The 15,511-nt window shown below is 42.6% G+C and overlaps 1 protein-coding gene across 1 annotated transcript; it reads right to left on the reverse strand.

Annotated features, from left to right (window-relative positions):
- Window positions 1-3,365: 3,365 nt before the first annotated feature.
- On the reverse strand, window positions 3,366-14,528 carry trmt11 (tRNA methyltransferase 11 homolog; the record flags this gene model as incomplete). The annotated part of the gene is made up of 13 exons (XM_084557003.1): window positions 3,366-3,642; window positions 6,492-6,612; window positions 10,502-10,636; window positions 10,858-10,930; window positions 11,363-11,527; window positions 11,873-11,953; window positions 12,047-12,203; window positions 12,296-12,430; window positions 13,102-13,194; window positions 13,333-13,414; window positions 13,555-13,628; window positions 13,793-13,858; window positions 14,451-14,528. 13 exons carry the CDS (start codon window positions 14,526-14,528, stop codon window positions 3,502-3,504), a joined length of 1,401 nt encoding a protein of 466 aa, XP_084413129.1. The 3' UTR covers window positions 3,366-3,501.
- Between the last annotated feature and the right edge of the window lie 983 nt (window positions 14,529-15,511).

Genomic DNA, 15,511 nt, shown 5'->3' on the forward strand with positions numbered 1-15,511 from the left:
TCTAGTGGCTCTGAAAACAATGTTGATGGAAAAAGATGCACTTGACTTATTCTATCCCTGATTCTCAAATAGACAGAAAACCTGTAATTACAAGATGTTTTGCCCTCTACACTGCCCCATCGTCATTCCTCCTTTTCGTCCTGTACTTTATTCTGAGCATGGTTTGAGTTTCACACAGCTGTGCGAGATGGGACTCCTGAGGTGATTTGTAGCACTATAATGGCTCTTCCTCTGCTGTGCTTCTCCTCCCAGACGCTGAGATAACAGTTCTCACCTTACCTTGATCATCAGCTAAAGGGGCTGAGCGGGGTGTCCTGGGGTGGATGAGGGCACCGAGTTGACCCGAGGGCGGGGGAGGCAAGGCGAGAAGGGGTGGAGGACTTGCAGGTGTCCAAACTCCCCTGGCTACGGACAGGTGCACAGCACCTGTGCCACATATGTTCTTGCGTTTGTGTGTGTGTGAAGCTTAGACACTCCTGAAAAACAGCTGTGCGCTATGAAGTTTCCCCTCTCTTGCCTTCACACACTTATCACCCCTGCCTCCAAAAGCACACACCCACACAGACTTCCCATAGAATCACACTCTGCTACAAACACCCGTACATTTACACTCCACCAGCTGCGCCACACACACTTCTGTGAAATCAGACTAAAGTTTTTGCTAGCGTTACAGGTCAATCATTTGCTATCTATCACTGGCAAACAGATGTAGGGAACATCTTTCAATCAGATCTGATAAGGACGTCATGATACGTCAACCTCTGACCACGGGGAGACTGGAAACAAGGAGAATCAGCTGGTATAAGGTTACAATATCCATCTACCAGCACATCTAAACGCTCCTAATTAACATGCTATTACTTGTTTGTTTAACTTGAGGTTAATGGAGGCGGAGCTGAAATATTTTTTGGCCAATATAGTGACTAACCGTGATGGCATGACGGCAGGAGGCATTAAGATCAAAGTATTAATTAACAACCATTGTAAACTGGCTGCTACCCGTCTTACATTTGCACATTTTTATTGGAACCCCATTAGCTTCTGCCATAGCATATGCTAATCTCCTATGGTTTGATTAACGTTTATCGGGGACAGTTGTGTTCACCGCCTCTTTTGGCTTTTACAGTGCACCAGCTGATTCAGCAGGTTTAAGGTCACTTCCAGACCGAGCACAGTTTAATCAAGGCTCATCGTTCCATAACGGTGGTCCTCTCCTCCTACAGGGAGTTCCCCTTTGAGAAAAAGAGAGAGGAGGACAGGGCAGAGGTGAACCACACCGAAGAGGTGAAGAGGACAAACTGCTGGAGGTAAAGTGGAGAGGGATAGAGGATTGAGTAGAAAGGAAAGAATAGAGGCCGAGTATAGTCACTGTTATCGATCCCATCAAATAAATATACGCATCCTCACATGTGGATCACCAAAGAAAAGTCAAGAAATTATAATTATCTTGTAATTATAGCGTCACCAGTGGTTGTTATGTGAGTATTATTTACGATCTAGCTCTCAAATCATTTTATTATCACCGAGTAACATCAGGAAACTGCTCTGCTGCAGTTAGCATCCAGCATAAAACGAAACCAGATCTCACAAGTACACACATGTACAAACACATGCACAAACAGAATTTCCTCAATGTCTGGACAGCATTACGTGGTGTGTAGAGAGGAACACCCCCTCACACACACACATACCACTTCCACCCCTCCTTAATTACAGTCTGCATCATTGGAGACTGAGGGTTCCTGGGAACACGTTGGGAATCACTATATTGTGGCAGCGCAAACACACAGAGCCCTCCTTATATACAGCAGCTGCGCTAAAACAACCACTTTCAACATATAGCGGAAAACATGGCAATCACTTTCATGGCCACGAAAATATACCGAGAGCGAGGGGACACAAAGTGATAAGTAAAAAAAAGGCAAGGTCTCTGCGTGGTGGAACCGATTTCTTTTGCCTGATGATGATGATGGACAACAAAGGGGCACTGTGGGAACTGTAAACAACGCGCACCGCAAACGATGGCGAGCCGGGTATCATGTGATGGTGCCTGGATACTCTCCCTGTGAAGCCGGGCGACGGAGGAAGTGTGGTGGAGAGGCAGAGGCCCAACCGATAAACAGAGCAAAAGGGTAATGCACATGTAGGCCCGCTGCGTCGCGCTCAGGAGATGAATAATGAGCCGGGCTGCATGTAAACTGTGGTCGGAAAACAACAAAAGCTGCTGACTAACCGTGGTGGTGTGTGGAGGGGTGGGGACACCCTGTCATTTGGGCTCCTGCCTGCACAGGGAGGCCTCTCTCGCCTAAACATGCTCCCTGTGCTCAAGCAGAACCATAGCAGCAAATGTGAACAGAGATTCTGCTTTTAGAGTTTGGAAGCTCTGCGACAACCATTTGAAGCTTATAGTTACTGTACAGAAGGTAGATTAAAGGCACCAAATCATAGCAAATAGGAGGTAGACATCATGGAGAGTGTGAAAACGGTTTTCTAATGTCGTGTGATACTTTGGCAGAGCTGTGTGTGAGACGATATAATCGTATAGGTATTTTCTCTTAGCCTGGGCTTGGAGTTCAAAAGTCAAAGTTATTTCCAAGGCATGTGAAAATAACAAAGGACACTGCAAACCTGCGTTATGACATTTAGGATCCCGATTTTTCACACTGAGTTCGGTTGCTGATTGCACCGCCTGCCCCCTAGCATTGCCCTTAATGTTCCAGACCCAGGAATGCTAAAGCAACTTTCTGTGTTAAAGAAAAGCACCGCGGTAAAACATAATGGAGGTAGCGGTTCAGTTCATCTTGTTGCTTATTTGGAGTCATTTTGGGCGCAGTTAGTTTCTCTCCGAGGCTAGATAGATTTGTTTATTTTTTTTTCCAGTATATTGTGTTGCTCGTAGCCTACAATAAGATATTTACGGAGGCAGTGGAAGCTGAGGGGTGGAATTTGAAGCTTTGCTCACCGACAACTAACCGCACGAGAACCACAGTGCACTTTCAAGACGTAGTGGAAGATGTTTGTTGTATAATTTTGGTGTCGGGGTCGCGATTAGTGATCACGCTGGCTGGAATGCGCACAGAGCAAGAGAACAAAACGCTTCAAGTAGGTCATGGCACAGTACGCGGCCATAACAGTAGTCAAGGGTCAGCTAGCACACTAGCACCTAGTTCGAGTACACCTTAAAGGTCAGGATACAGCAGCCGTTGCTACACCAAATTTAATACACCTTTTTAATTTGTGTCTTTTCTAACCCAACTTTGGGAGGTGTACTACTACAACAGTCACTGGAGTACAATAGAGTTACCTTTGTTGTAAACTTATTTCCCTATTTTAAAGATGATCGTATACATAGAAACAATGGGGTTTTATCAATTTATTTGCAATTAATTAAAAATTATAGAAAGTAGTTTGTTTTGTTTTTTTTAAAAAAGGAGTCGGTTTGTGAACCGATTAAAACGGCCTCTATGTTCTGAGAGAGCCTTTGCTGAACCTCGTCTTGGCTCACTCCCCGTTGACCTCAGATTTGTTGTCCTCCTTTACACTTCTTTTGTTGAGTCCACTAAAATACTTCTCCCTGAAGGAGTTGAGTCCCCGGTAGGCGCTGTAGCGTGGGTCTGACGGATGAGCCAGGCTGTCCAACTCCTGCAGAGAGACAAATACAAATGTTATTTGAATTTAGCCCTATTACACGTACGTTCAGTTTCTATTGATATATTTATGTTTGTTTAACTGATATTACAGCGAGAAAAAGAAAAGAAAGCTGGGAGAATAGCAAACTAAATAAAGATAAACATGGATTACAGTCAGTTTTTTCCCATAGGGAAGCATTAATTCCCACTGCATGCCCATATAATATCCTGTCAAAGGTTTGCATACTTTTTCGAAGTGTTCTGAATCCCTACTGCTAAACAGTTTGTCTTGGCTTTAAGGTAGCTGCTGGTAAACGGAGGCATGAAGGCAGGAACGGAGGTGCCTGGAAGAGGAATAATGAGGTGGGCTGAGTTGGAAGTGATTATTCCAATGCAGTGCTTGTAATTTGTCAGCAACACCTCTCCTTTGCTTGCTGATGCTGCCAGGCAACCTTGAAACAGTTTCCATAACCCTTCTGAGGGAAGTCTTCGGGTAACAAGACTGACAACCTATCCGTGGCCCCAAATTAATAAGAAAAAGAGACATGTCTAAACTACCGCCACAAATGAAAACTGGTGATTAACGACCAAGTAATCATGCAGGCGGATGGTTACATATACTTAGTGTTAAATTAGGAAACTAACGAGTACTTTATTGACACTAAACACATTATGTCACAACCGATAAGTAAGACGAGGCTTCAGAGAGGTTTCTTCTGCACTGGTTTAATGGGAAATGTTTAGGTCAGCTCCACCGTCCAAACACAGAAACTGAGTGGACACATGCACATGTTGCGGGCATTCAAGTGTTGACACAAATCCAGTCATGACGTAAGATGAACGAGTTCAGATAGGCATAGACTGACGCCTGTTTAGAAAGGACAAAATTCTGCAACCCAAGATAGATGGTCAGGTGAGATCAAACGACAGTGTGTTTGTGTGTGCGTGTCATACGGGACCCGTTATGGGAGCAATTTGAGGTTTCGAAGTGGAATGGATGTCAGATCCAAAGATGGATTGTCTTCCATACGATGTGTGATTAAGCCATTTAGGGTTCCAGTATAAAAGAAATGAGCCAATGACAGCCAGATGGCGAGGATTTACCCCAGACAGACAAAGAGACACCATCACGTCCAGTGGGATGACATGTGAAAACACACACATGCCACATACATGTACATGACACATACTTTTGTGGTTACACATACAAAAACGAAAAAAAAAAATAAAAAATGACATGCATGAAAGGACAGGCAGGCGCACACATGCTCTCACTTAACATAAACTAAGTCATATCTGTGTTGCTGTTCATACGCTCAGTAAACACACTCTGCAACACACACAGGTTGGTCCAGTGCAGATATGTGCTCACTTATAACTGTGCAACCACGACACATAATCTAAAACGATACGTTGAGGAAGTTGGGTTCCCAAAGGAAGGATGAATAAAATTAGATTTCACGGTCAACTTTTCAGCCGCTCACTTCATAGGAAAATATGTGCTTTAATATACTCTGGTTCCATCTTCAGTAACTGGATGAATCGCTATCCCCGTAGGAAAAAAACAAACAAAAAAAAAACAGATCTGAGAGAACGAGAGAAACAAAAACAATCAAGAATGTATACGATCAGGCATAACATTATGACCACCTTCCCAATATTGTGTATGTCTCTCTTGTGACTCCAAAACAGTTGTGACTCATCAGAGAATGGACATGGGCCTTCTGAGGGTGTCCTGTGGTGTCTGGCAACAGGATGTTGTTAGTGGGGGTCTTTGGGTCCTATGGGTAGAGGGGAGGGGCCTCTGTGGATCATCCCACAGATAGTGGATCAGTTTGGGATCTAGTGAATTCAGAGGCCAGATCAACACCTTGTGCTGTTCTTCATGTTTTCTGAATTCTTCCTAAACCTGTTCCTTTTGTGTGTGTGCCTGTGTCAGGCTGCATCCTGCTGGGGATGGCTGCTACAATCAAGGATTGTCATTGCTATGGGGTGGGGGTGCCTGGTCTGGTCTAGGTGGGTGTTATATGCCCAAGTAACATCCACACAAATGCCAGGTCCAAACGTTTCACAGCAAAACATTGAATTGTCATGAGATGGTCAAAGCTATTTACTTCTCCTGTCAGTGGTTTTAATGTTGTGGCTGATCAGTGTAAGTCACATGCTCAATCAATCTAGCAAAAGGTAATGGAAACTAAGTCCAGGACCATTTTCATTAGTGGTTAATCTGCAGATTGCTTGTTTTATCATAACAGCAGTCCAGCACTAAGTCTGTTTAAAGATCCAATTTTCCACAGAGAAAACTAGTTTACTTCAACGTCTGTCCAGTATGCAGGGAAGAATTTCAAGGAATTTAACTGCTGCGTCTTTTTGTATTGGGTATTTGTGTGAAACTTTGTCATAATTTGCATGTGACATGTTGAATTAAGGCCATAACCTGTTTTGTGGGGTCACAGTGACCTGCGGCCTTTAACAACCATTCTTGAGTCCAAACTAAAGTGTGCAGGTGTCCATGAGCTTTTCGAGTTCACGGGTTGAGCTTTGGGTCACGCATTTTGTGACCTTGTCCTTTGACCTTAAGGTTCATATCGGCTCATTTTTGAGTCCATGTGAATACTTGCATCGAATCTGAAGTAATATTGCCGAGGCGTGTCTGAGGTATCAGTTGTGTCAAAGAGAATAGGATGTTCAAATGGATGGATAACCTGAAAACATAATAAGCAAGTCCTAGCATAACCACTGAAAAATGTTTTGGGGTGAAGCAATGACCAATCATAAGTCGCTGAGTGATTTTTCTGTCAATCTACTAATTGCTCTTTTGTCCAACTCTCACACAAACATACAGAAACTGCATCCACATACCTCCGGCTCTTTTATCTTCTCCATGGTGATGAGGCGTCGTGAAGTGTGGCTGGAGAGTGTCTGCTCACAGTTGCTGACGAGCTGGAGACAAGGATGGAGAGGAACAATCTCCTCGCAGTACCTGAACAACAGAGGACACATACGCACCATAGTTACTGGTCTGCACCCGGAAAGAAAGGCGAGAGAAAAACAAAGTAAACCGACCTCCGTCATCTGAGCAAGAGAGATGTGAATGCGTAAGTCGCGTGTCACAATAATGCAATACAGATTTATCCTGGAGGCCATTGAAAGTCTGCCAGGACACAGACTAATTCTGTCAAAATTATTACCTAACTTTTGCCAACTCTATCTAGAGCCCGGTGTGTTGTTTTTTCCTTTTCTCCGTGCATGCCTCTTTACGGCTCCTTAAACAAACACCAAACACTCAGTCACTGCAGCGCAACCACGGCTGCTGAAGCTCAGGTAGCTTTGTGCAAATATGACAGCGGAAAAAGTGAATGTGACGTGACAGCTCCACTGCTGGCTCTGTCATCGCCAGCCAGGCCAGGTTAAGGCCTATTAACAGCGAGTGATGTATGTGTTTGCATATTTGTGTCAGTAGCACTTTCTCCAAACCGCCATCACAGCGGCAACAGTCCCGACTCGAAGCCAGATTTGTGCATCGCTGTTTGTCTTGTTGCCATGGTCGCACGTGGGCCTTTTGCCGCGGCGGGATGTTTGGTCGCCACGGTGACTAGTGGTGATGAAGCCAGGTGAAAATGTTCTCCTGCCAGTCAGGAGTGGTTAGTGGAAAGCCCAACTTGTTTTAGGGATCGTCTTTCGCATCTTCAGTGAAAGTATTTGACTTTGTAACGTCCACTTCCACAAAAGATGCTGCTGCTCACCAGCTCTTATTTTCTTAGTAACACGACAATCTTTTTATTCTTCTGACCTATAAGAATCTTCGTGTGACTGAACATTGCACACCATCGTTGCAGCAGAAGTAGAAATATCTTGTTTTTATTCCGCATATTCTCCTTGTCCAAACCTGAGAGCTGAATTACCCACTCCACTGCCAACTCTTCGACCGGAGATTCTGCTGTATTTTGCTAGCAGTGGCTGCTCTAACCTGAAGCTGCTTGCCTCAAGCAGGAGGATCGTGAAAGCTAATTTCTTTCCAACACCACGCCCCAGTTGTTTTCTCATTTCCAAACTGGTATGGGGCGGATGTGGCTCGGTAGGTTTGCGTTGTCCACAAACCAGAGGATTAGCGGCTTGATTGTCATCATTAAATCATGAACTCTGAACTCCAGTCTCAAATAAATAAAGTTTGAACCGCCCGGTCAGAGAGGAGCTGTTTTAACCGCACGCTGAATTTGGAAATTTCAGCTTGTGGTGCTGTCGAACGTATGCATGTGTATGCACAACAGACAAACTTCTCTGTATGCAATCAACAGCAGCACAGGCTACATCCGCCAAAGTGATGTAGAATCAAGGCCTCTTAGAAAATGAATAAAAAAAACTTGAAGCCTTCATAGATGGAGGGATTTATTGCTGGTCTTCTGCATAGGAGGCATCAGTTTTGGCAAGGCGTACAAGCATTCTCACTTTCATGGGATGCAAAACCTAGCAACAGAAAGCGGCCTCCAATAAAAATGAAAAACTACTTGTTAAACGAGCTACGTGATTTGTCCGTGTCCTGAAACGTATACTCAGGTAAAAAATGAGAACTGAAACAACATTTGTAATCGTTGACTCCATCCATGACACTTCTGAGAATGCAGCCACTTCATATCTTTGACTGACACGGCATCATCTTTCTTGATACTTTTTCTTCATTTATGTTTTATGGGGAGAAAGGGAAGAGAGTTTAAGCGCTGTGACCTGGTCTAGACGCTGTCTTTTGCTGAGAGGACTTTGTGTCACCTGTCATCACACACACATGCAGCCCCCAATTCTTATGAGACGGGCAGACCCACACACACACACACACACACACAGTCCCCACTGTTTCTATCACAGCCATCGCCACAGATATACACACACACACACACACGTGTGCGTGGAGGCAACAGAAACCTGATATCTCCCCTGTAGAGCCCCAGATTAGACCCAGGAGACAGAGTACGTCTGGGCTTACACACACACATATCCAAAAACATACATACACACACGCGGGTCAGCCTGCAGTCCATAGAGACAGATAGTTCATATATCTGACTTGCCCGGCCTCAGACGTTTATTTTGGCACGGCGCTCTGACAGACACGGAGTCAAGCACCGACGAGATGAGTAGCAAAGACAAATGTGTGAACATGATGACACAAATGTATGCATGCGCTCCAACGCGAGACCACACACATCCGTGCATACGTATCGACGCATGCAGAAACGTAAAAAAGAGGCACAGACAAAAAGTCAAAGGTTTGCGAGGTGTGTGCTTCTCTCAGACACAAGCACACACTCATACCTAAAACCAGAGGATGCACGATTATCTCATCTCCTTCCAGGTCTTGTAATCAGTGACCAGAAAGAGTTCCAGCCCTGCGGGGGTTTTCTTTTTTTTTTTTTCCTTCTACCCCCAGCGTCCGTTGCTGCCGCGCTCTGTTGTGGTTCGTACCTTTACAGTCGAACACCTGCACCTAGAGTCAGCGCTTCACTTTCTGCTAATCCTCAGAAAATTTAACAATGCACAACTTTGTTTCAGGAGAGCCGTGTTATACAGCCGCGGTATAAAGGGAGCTCAGCGCTGTCAGTTGTGGTTTACCCCGGCCCAGCTGTATGGATGGGAAAACCTCAACACACCTGTATATTATTCTGTATAAACACTGTCATTCACACAGGTGGTTACACACGAAGGACAATGTTTTATAGGAGCGGGAATGCAACATCGCTGAAGGGAAATGCCGCAAGGTAGAAGGCCAAAGTGGGGAAGTGTGATGGAAAGTGTTGTGAACCAGTCTACTGGAGTCAAACTGAAGACATTTAAAGCTTTTAACAGCTCGTAAAACTAATGAGTTAGAAGTGATTAATGAACAGCTGAATGCTACTGTCTGTTTGCTTTACAGTTCCTTTAATTACTTTACAAAGCCAAGTTTAATTATATGCAGACATTAGATTTTATAACAGTGTCGCTGTAATCCCTTCACGGTGTTGTTATTATTTAGGCTGATAACAGATTTAAAAGCTGTAGTGTGCGCTCTACAGTTCTAGTTTATGGTATGAGTCTGCCCCCTATTGTTAAGAACTATTACTTGGAGAAAAGACTCAACAGTTCTCAACGTGAGCCTCTCAGTCAAAAGATATGATGTCAGAATGTAAATATCCACACACCAAGGCATGCTCTTAAAAAGCCAGCTAGAAGAATAAAGAAAGTAACACAAATTAGCACACTAGTAGCATGTTTATCCAGGCTGCTACACGTTTCAAAGACTCTGACGGAGTTAAATAAAAGTGTTTTTGCAGCCAATTATGATGTCACTTAGTTCAGTCCAGCTCTTAAATGCACACTGACCCACTTATAGGCATGGATTTTCTTTTTAAAATGTATGAATGCACGTTATAACAGAAACAAATCATTTGGGTTTGTTCATCATCTGTATTTGGTGTTTATGAGTATTTTTCTGTCTATTTGTGTCTATTGATTGTGACTGCATCTATTTTTAGTTACTTTATGCCCTTTTAAATTGAATAATTTTATTCTATATGACATTTTTGTGAAATGTTGTCATAATTAAAGCATGGTTTTTTGAGCTATGGACACAAACATGTTTTCTGTGGTCATAGTGAAATTTGTCAACCAAATTCCAATCGTATTCTTGACTACAACGGGAGGTTTGTGCCATTTGTTCCTGAGGCATTGACCAAAAACGTGTTCTTTGACCCCAAAATCCGATCAGTTTACCCCTTATCGTATTCACAAGAATGTGATGGATGTAGTGACAACCTGAAAACAATAACTGCAGTAGTATCCACACTCTGAAAAGCATCATCAACTACTACTACTAACTGCTAATACGTTTGTTTACTCACTCTGGCTTGTACACAGGCAGCCAATAGACGAGCCTCCCGCCTATTACCAGGTGGTGGGCAGAGAAGTTTAACAGATCTGTGAAGATGTCACTCAGCTGGTAGGCCTGTGAGACTGGGACGTGAGACTCAGCATAGCTGGGAAGAAGATTAAAAGACAAAAATACAACCAGCAACATATTAAACACTGAAAATAATTCTCTCAAGTGGACGCAGCTTCAGAAAATTGGTTCTGTTTTTATAGAATTTAACAGAAACTTGAACAAATAATACTGGGCTCTTCAGAGTTAGTTTATGCATTATCCCTTTAAAGCTATGCCTCGCAGATTAGTGTAAGGTTGAACATCGGGAGAACTTACACGCCGTCAGCGGGTTTCGTAACGTCCTTGTTTGAGCCTGTTCTTCTTGTTGCCTCTCGGACACCATATGGAGCTAAAAAAGACAAAAATATGAATAAAATAGGAATAAAATTTAAAACAAACAAGAAACACTAAAGTTTATCTCATTATAAGAAGAATTCATACAACAGCACCGATGTAGCTGACGAGCATGCTGCCAGGTGGAATCACAGGAATCATGCATGTTGTTCATGAGTATAAATGCAGCGCCTCAAACAAAACAAATGTAACGTGTAGGTATTTAATTTTAAATCTTAATCCTCCAAAATTTATACAGTGGTTTCGAGGATATGTTGAAACCAATGCTTTGATAAACTAATGGCACTGTATATAACTTGGAGCATTAGAAATGGATGGAATGGAAAAATACCTGATGTAAGTGTTCACATTTAACTACTTGTTTCTATGCTTGCCATATTTTTAACATGAATTATCGTATAAATCTGAGTGAAAACTGAGACCCTACGATCGGTAATAATGGCGTCAAACAGGGCGGCCTCTCTCCACACAGGCTTGGACGCGTCAGACACCATCACATCCAGATACATCCTGACTTTTCCGTACTGTCGCAGGTTGGCTCTGATATTCTCATCAGGTCCTCGCCACTTCTGGTTTTTACGGGACGACCGACCTGAAAGACAGAGTCACCGTTAGCAAATGTGGAAAGTAATGAAGTCCGATCACTGCGTTTCAGAACACAGACACGACCCGCAGCGATATTTTCCAGGGATGGGAATCACAAGAGGCCCCATGGTACGGTATTAACATGTTTTTAATATCTTGCAGAATAAAGGAAAACTTTCTGAACATCTTTTTCATCTAATACATTAGATAGACTAGACAAAGTTGATTTTATTTTTCTAGTGCCAAATATTTCAATTAATTCTTGCAATTTATAAAATAAAACAACTGATACTGAACTTCTTCTCTCAACCCAAATATTTGCACGTGTGGATTAACAGTACAGTGACCTCACCTTTGCCGTGAATGGTGTTGTAATCAATATCAGTTCCACAAACATAAGCTCCGAAATGAGAACATGCCACCAACAGGCTCCCTAAAAGAGACCCAGACAGAGAGCAGAGGGTGATACGGTCTGTGTGTCTACAGCGGCGTATGTGTGTGGGAAGCAGCGACAGGGTCAACTTACCTGTGCCTACGAACGGGTCAAAAACGAGGTCGTTCTCTTTGACCTTAGCGTGGTTGGCCATGATGAAAGAGAGCCCTGCGTCCATGCTGGTGTTCCCTATGAAATGTCTGTTCTTCACGCTGTGGGAGCGAATCAGTTCACGCTGGCCGTCCGCTATCTGGTGTGTGTGTGTGTGAGGATAGTTAAGTGTTCAGCTGGCCGATCGCTCCTCGTTATTTCAATGTTAACAAACGGTCAAACGCATCTCACCCATCTGCCAAAGTAGATGTAGTCGGGATCTTCTGGGATGTTGTTGGGGTCGGTGCCATAATCCTCCAACAAACAGAAGATGTGCTGAGGGCTCTTCAGGCTCACTGTGCCCTCAAAGGGAAGATAGTCCATAGCCTGGTGAGAGAGTAAAAAACTATCTAGTCAGTACATTCTGTACAAACACAGACGTTTCACAGTGATATAGAGATATGTCTGTATTTGTTTGGATATATTTTTTGTTTAGCTGTTTACCAGAGCATATTCAATAAATAGTTCTATAATACTTTTTAAGATTACACTCTCAGCTTTAATTTGAAGGTGTTCACATCCACATAGGAGGAAATTTGCTTGAATTACAACCAATTTATAAACAGTCCCTTATTTTCATTTGCTAGCAAAGATGTATCCAAAGAGCTCACAGTGTAAGTGAAATACATCATCCTTAGCAAAGTTGATTGCACCGTGCTTCACAGTACAGATGGACAAAGACCCAAATCATACTAAAGTCAGACAGACCCACTAAAAATGACAGCTGAAGACAGCTGCAGTAAAGGCCTAGCAAAGCATCACAAAGGAGGACACCTGTTCTTTGGGGTTTACAGGTTTCAGACAGTCACTGCATTACAAATTAACATTTCATTTATGATTATGTTTTGTCCGATTACCTGCCCCTGAAACTAAGAGGACTGAACATTAAAACTGTTTGTACTGTCTACACCTTTCCTCCAATTTGGATGTTAACACCTTCAAATCAATGCTGACAGTCTGCACCTTAAGACCGTATTCATTCAGCCATAAATACTCACATCAATCCTTTTGATCCTGTCTGCAAACTCCAACGTTTTGTTGAAAGTGTAGACGTTAATTCTGTACGTGGAGTCTTTTTGCATGAACGGACTCTGTAGGAGGAGGATGGCAAACAGAGATGAAACATATTTAGAATATACTTGATATGTTTCGTATAAAACGTTTCAGAAATTTGCAGGCGATTGGTCTGTTCAACGCAACCAGACTGTGAGCTACAGGATCACACACACCATGTTCTCTGATGGGTACTTCAAGAGGGATGTTCTGAGTTCACTGTGTGTTTGTCCGTGGCCCCAGAGTTCAAAGGCGGATCTGGAAGGAAAATGTAAGGTGACCAAGAGTCACATCTCAGCCACTGTAATAACCACAGACTGAACTAAATGGCAGTATACACAGTGTGCTCGGGCCTATAAAATAAGATTTGTAAAGTTTCTCTTTCTCCACGGACTTACTTTGCACAAATAGATCTGGCCATGACGCTTCGGACATCCTCCTCAGACAAACCATTCAGACACAAGAAAGGAGACTACAAAGAACAGGCAAGAGGTGCAGTGACTTTGGGGGAATGGGGTCTACAGAACAAAAAACATTCTGATCAAGTCGTTGTCAAATCGTCATGCTGTTACCAATCTGAATCATCTGTGTTACAAACAGCATGGAAAACAAAAAGGACATGTTTGACTTGCAAACCTTTTCTTTGAAGTTTTCACAAGGATGGAATGGTTTTGACCGGAGAGCCAGCAGAGACTTGATTTCCTGCAAGAATCGGCACACAAACCTCATGAAAGCATCATATTCTTTTAGAAAGTATCATTATTATCAACATGAAGGCGAGTAAAGAGGAAGAGACTTAATGTGATACGATGTTTTTAAAGTGGTGGATCCTAAAATTTAAGTAATAAAATGCAACAGGATCTTTCTGTTGACTTCTCCTGCCTGTTAAATGGTCACAGATTTCATACTCCACCCTCAGCGTCAAACATTTTTTTTTTACAGATTTTAAAAAAAAGATACTGGTGAACTCAGGTTATCACAGAAAAATAAATAAATGAAACTATATCTCCAAACTGTTCACAAGATCTACATGTGATGCTTGTGATTAGAAATGGTGAAGAGAGCTCATTATCACCTGACAAAACGCAAATCACGAAAAATCTAAAGCCTAAATCTAATCATCCAGATGTGAAAACACATTTTACGTTTGACATTCGGTTTGAATTAGCACGCAGCTAAAGCAGCACAGCGAGAAATAAGAGTTTCTATTTAATCTAATTCTGATCTGTGCACAAAAAAATAAACATTCATACTAAGAGCTAGTGAGAAACCGAGAGTGGTTTGTGAAAGTTACCGGTAACCTGAAGTCCAGATTGTCTTGAGCGAGATGTAATAGATACTGGAGGCATGATCGACTACTGGAGGTCGCCATTTTTTTTCTGTGTGTGTGCGTTGTTGCGGATTCAAAATACGTCCGGGTAGAAACCGGGCTCTGAAACAAACTACCGGCCGGTTACCACTTTACCATAAATGGCAGAAAAATTAGGTGTTGGCTTTGATTTCACCATGATACCCTGGCTGAAGTTTAATTTTATTTATGCCCACATTATACAGAATTATTAGTGGAAACCAACATTCAGAAACACATTTCCACATTGCGTTCAAACAATTGTTTGAATTAAAATGCTCTGTGGCCATTTCACAGATAGCTCTCAGTGTTGCTGTTTTTTGACCAAATTACTGATATGTATGTCATCAGTGCTTTACCATTCTGTACATACAGTACGTGTCTGGATAAACTCTACTTTTCAGACTCTAATCTGCTTTAGTTCAGGGACACCTTGTCATCCCCACCCTCCCTGATCACTGATTGGCTGCACGGGTTGTCTCTACCAGACCACAGGCTGAGACAGTTGTCCATCAGAGTGGTTGTGTCCGGTGACACACAGGCATCCGCACTCCTGCCACTGTCAGCAGTGCTCCACTGTTGTTAAGTTGTAATACAAACTGTAGTTAAGGTGTAACCAGACCTTTTTTTTGGACTTTGACCGCAATGAAGCATTTCCTGCAGGTGAAGTAAGGACTGAATCAAGGTGTCACATTGTAAGTTGGATTCTTGTTTGATAACTGTTCTAGCCAAATCTCTGAAAGGTTGCATGAACTTTAAGGCTACTTTACAAAGCAGGATGTTCAGGTTTCGACTCTGAATTGATACTGGTACTGTACTGTACTTTAATCTTTTTTCATTTCTTTAGTTTTAATGAGTTGTCAGTAGATTTTTGGTGTTACCTCTGTTACTATAGATTAATATATATTTCTACAGCAGAATTACACAAACTCAACAATTGAAGCATAAAATTCAGCTTAACGCTCAAAAGATTATCTGGATGATTTTATGTAGCTGGTCTTAAAATA

The sequence above is a fragment of the Chelon labrosus genome (assembly GCF_963514085.1).
Source record: "Chelon labrosus genome assembly, chromosome: 12".
In the NCBI taxonomy this organism is placed as follows: Eukaryota; Metazoa; Chordata; class Actinopteri; order Mugiliformes; family Mugilidae; genus Chelon; species Chelon labrosus.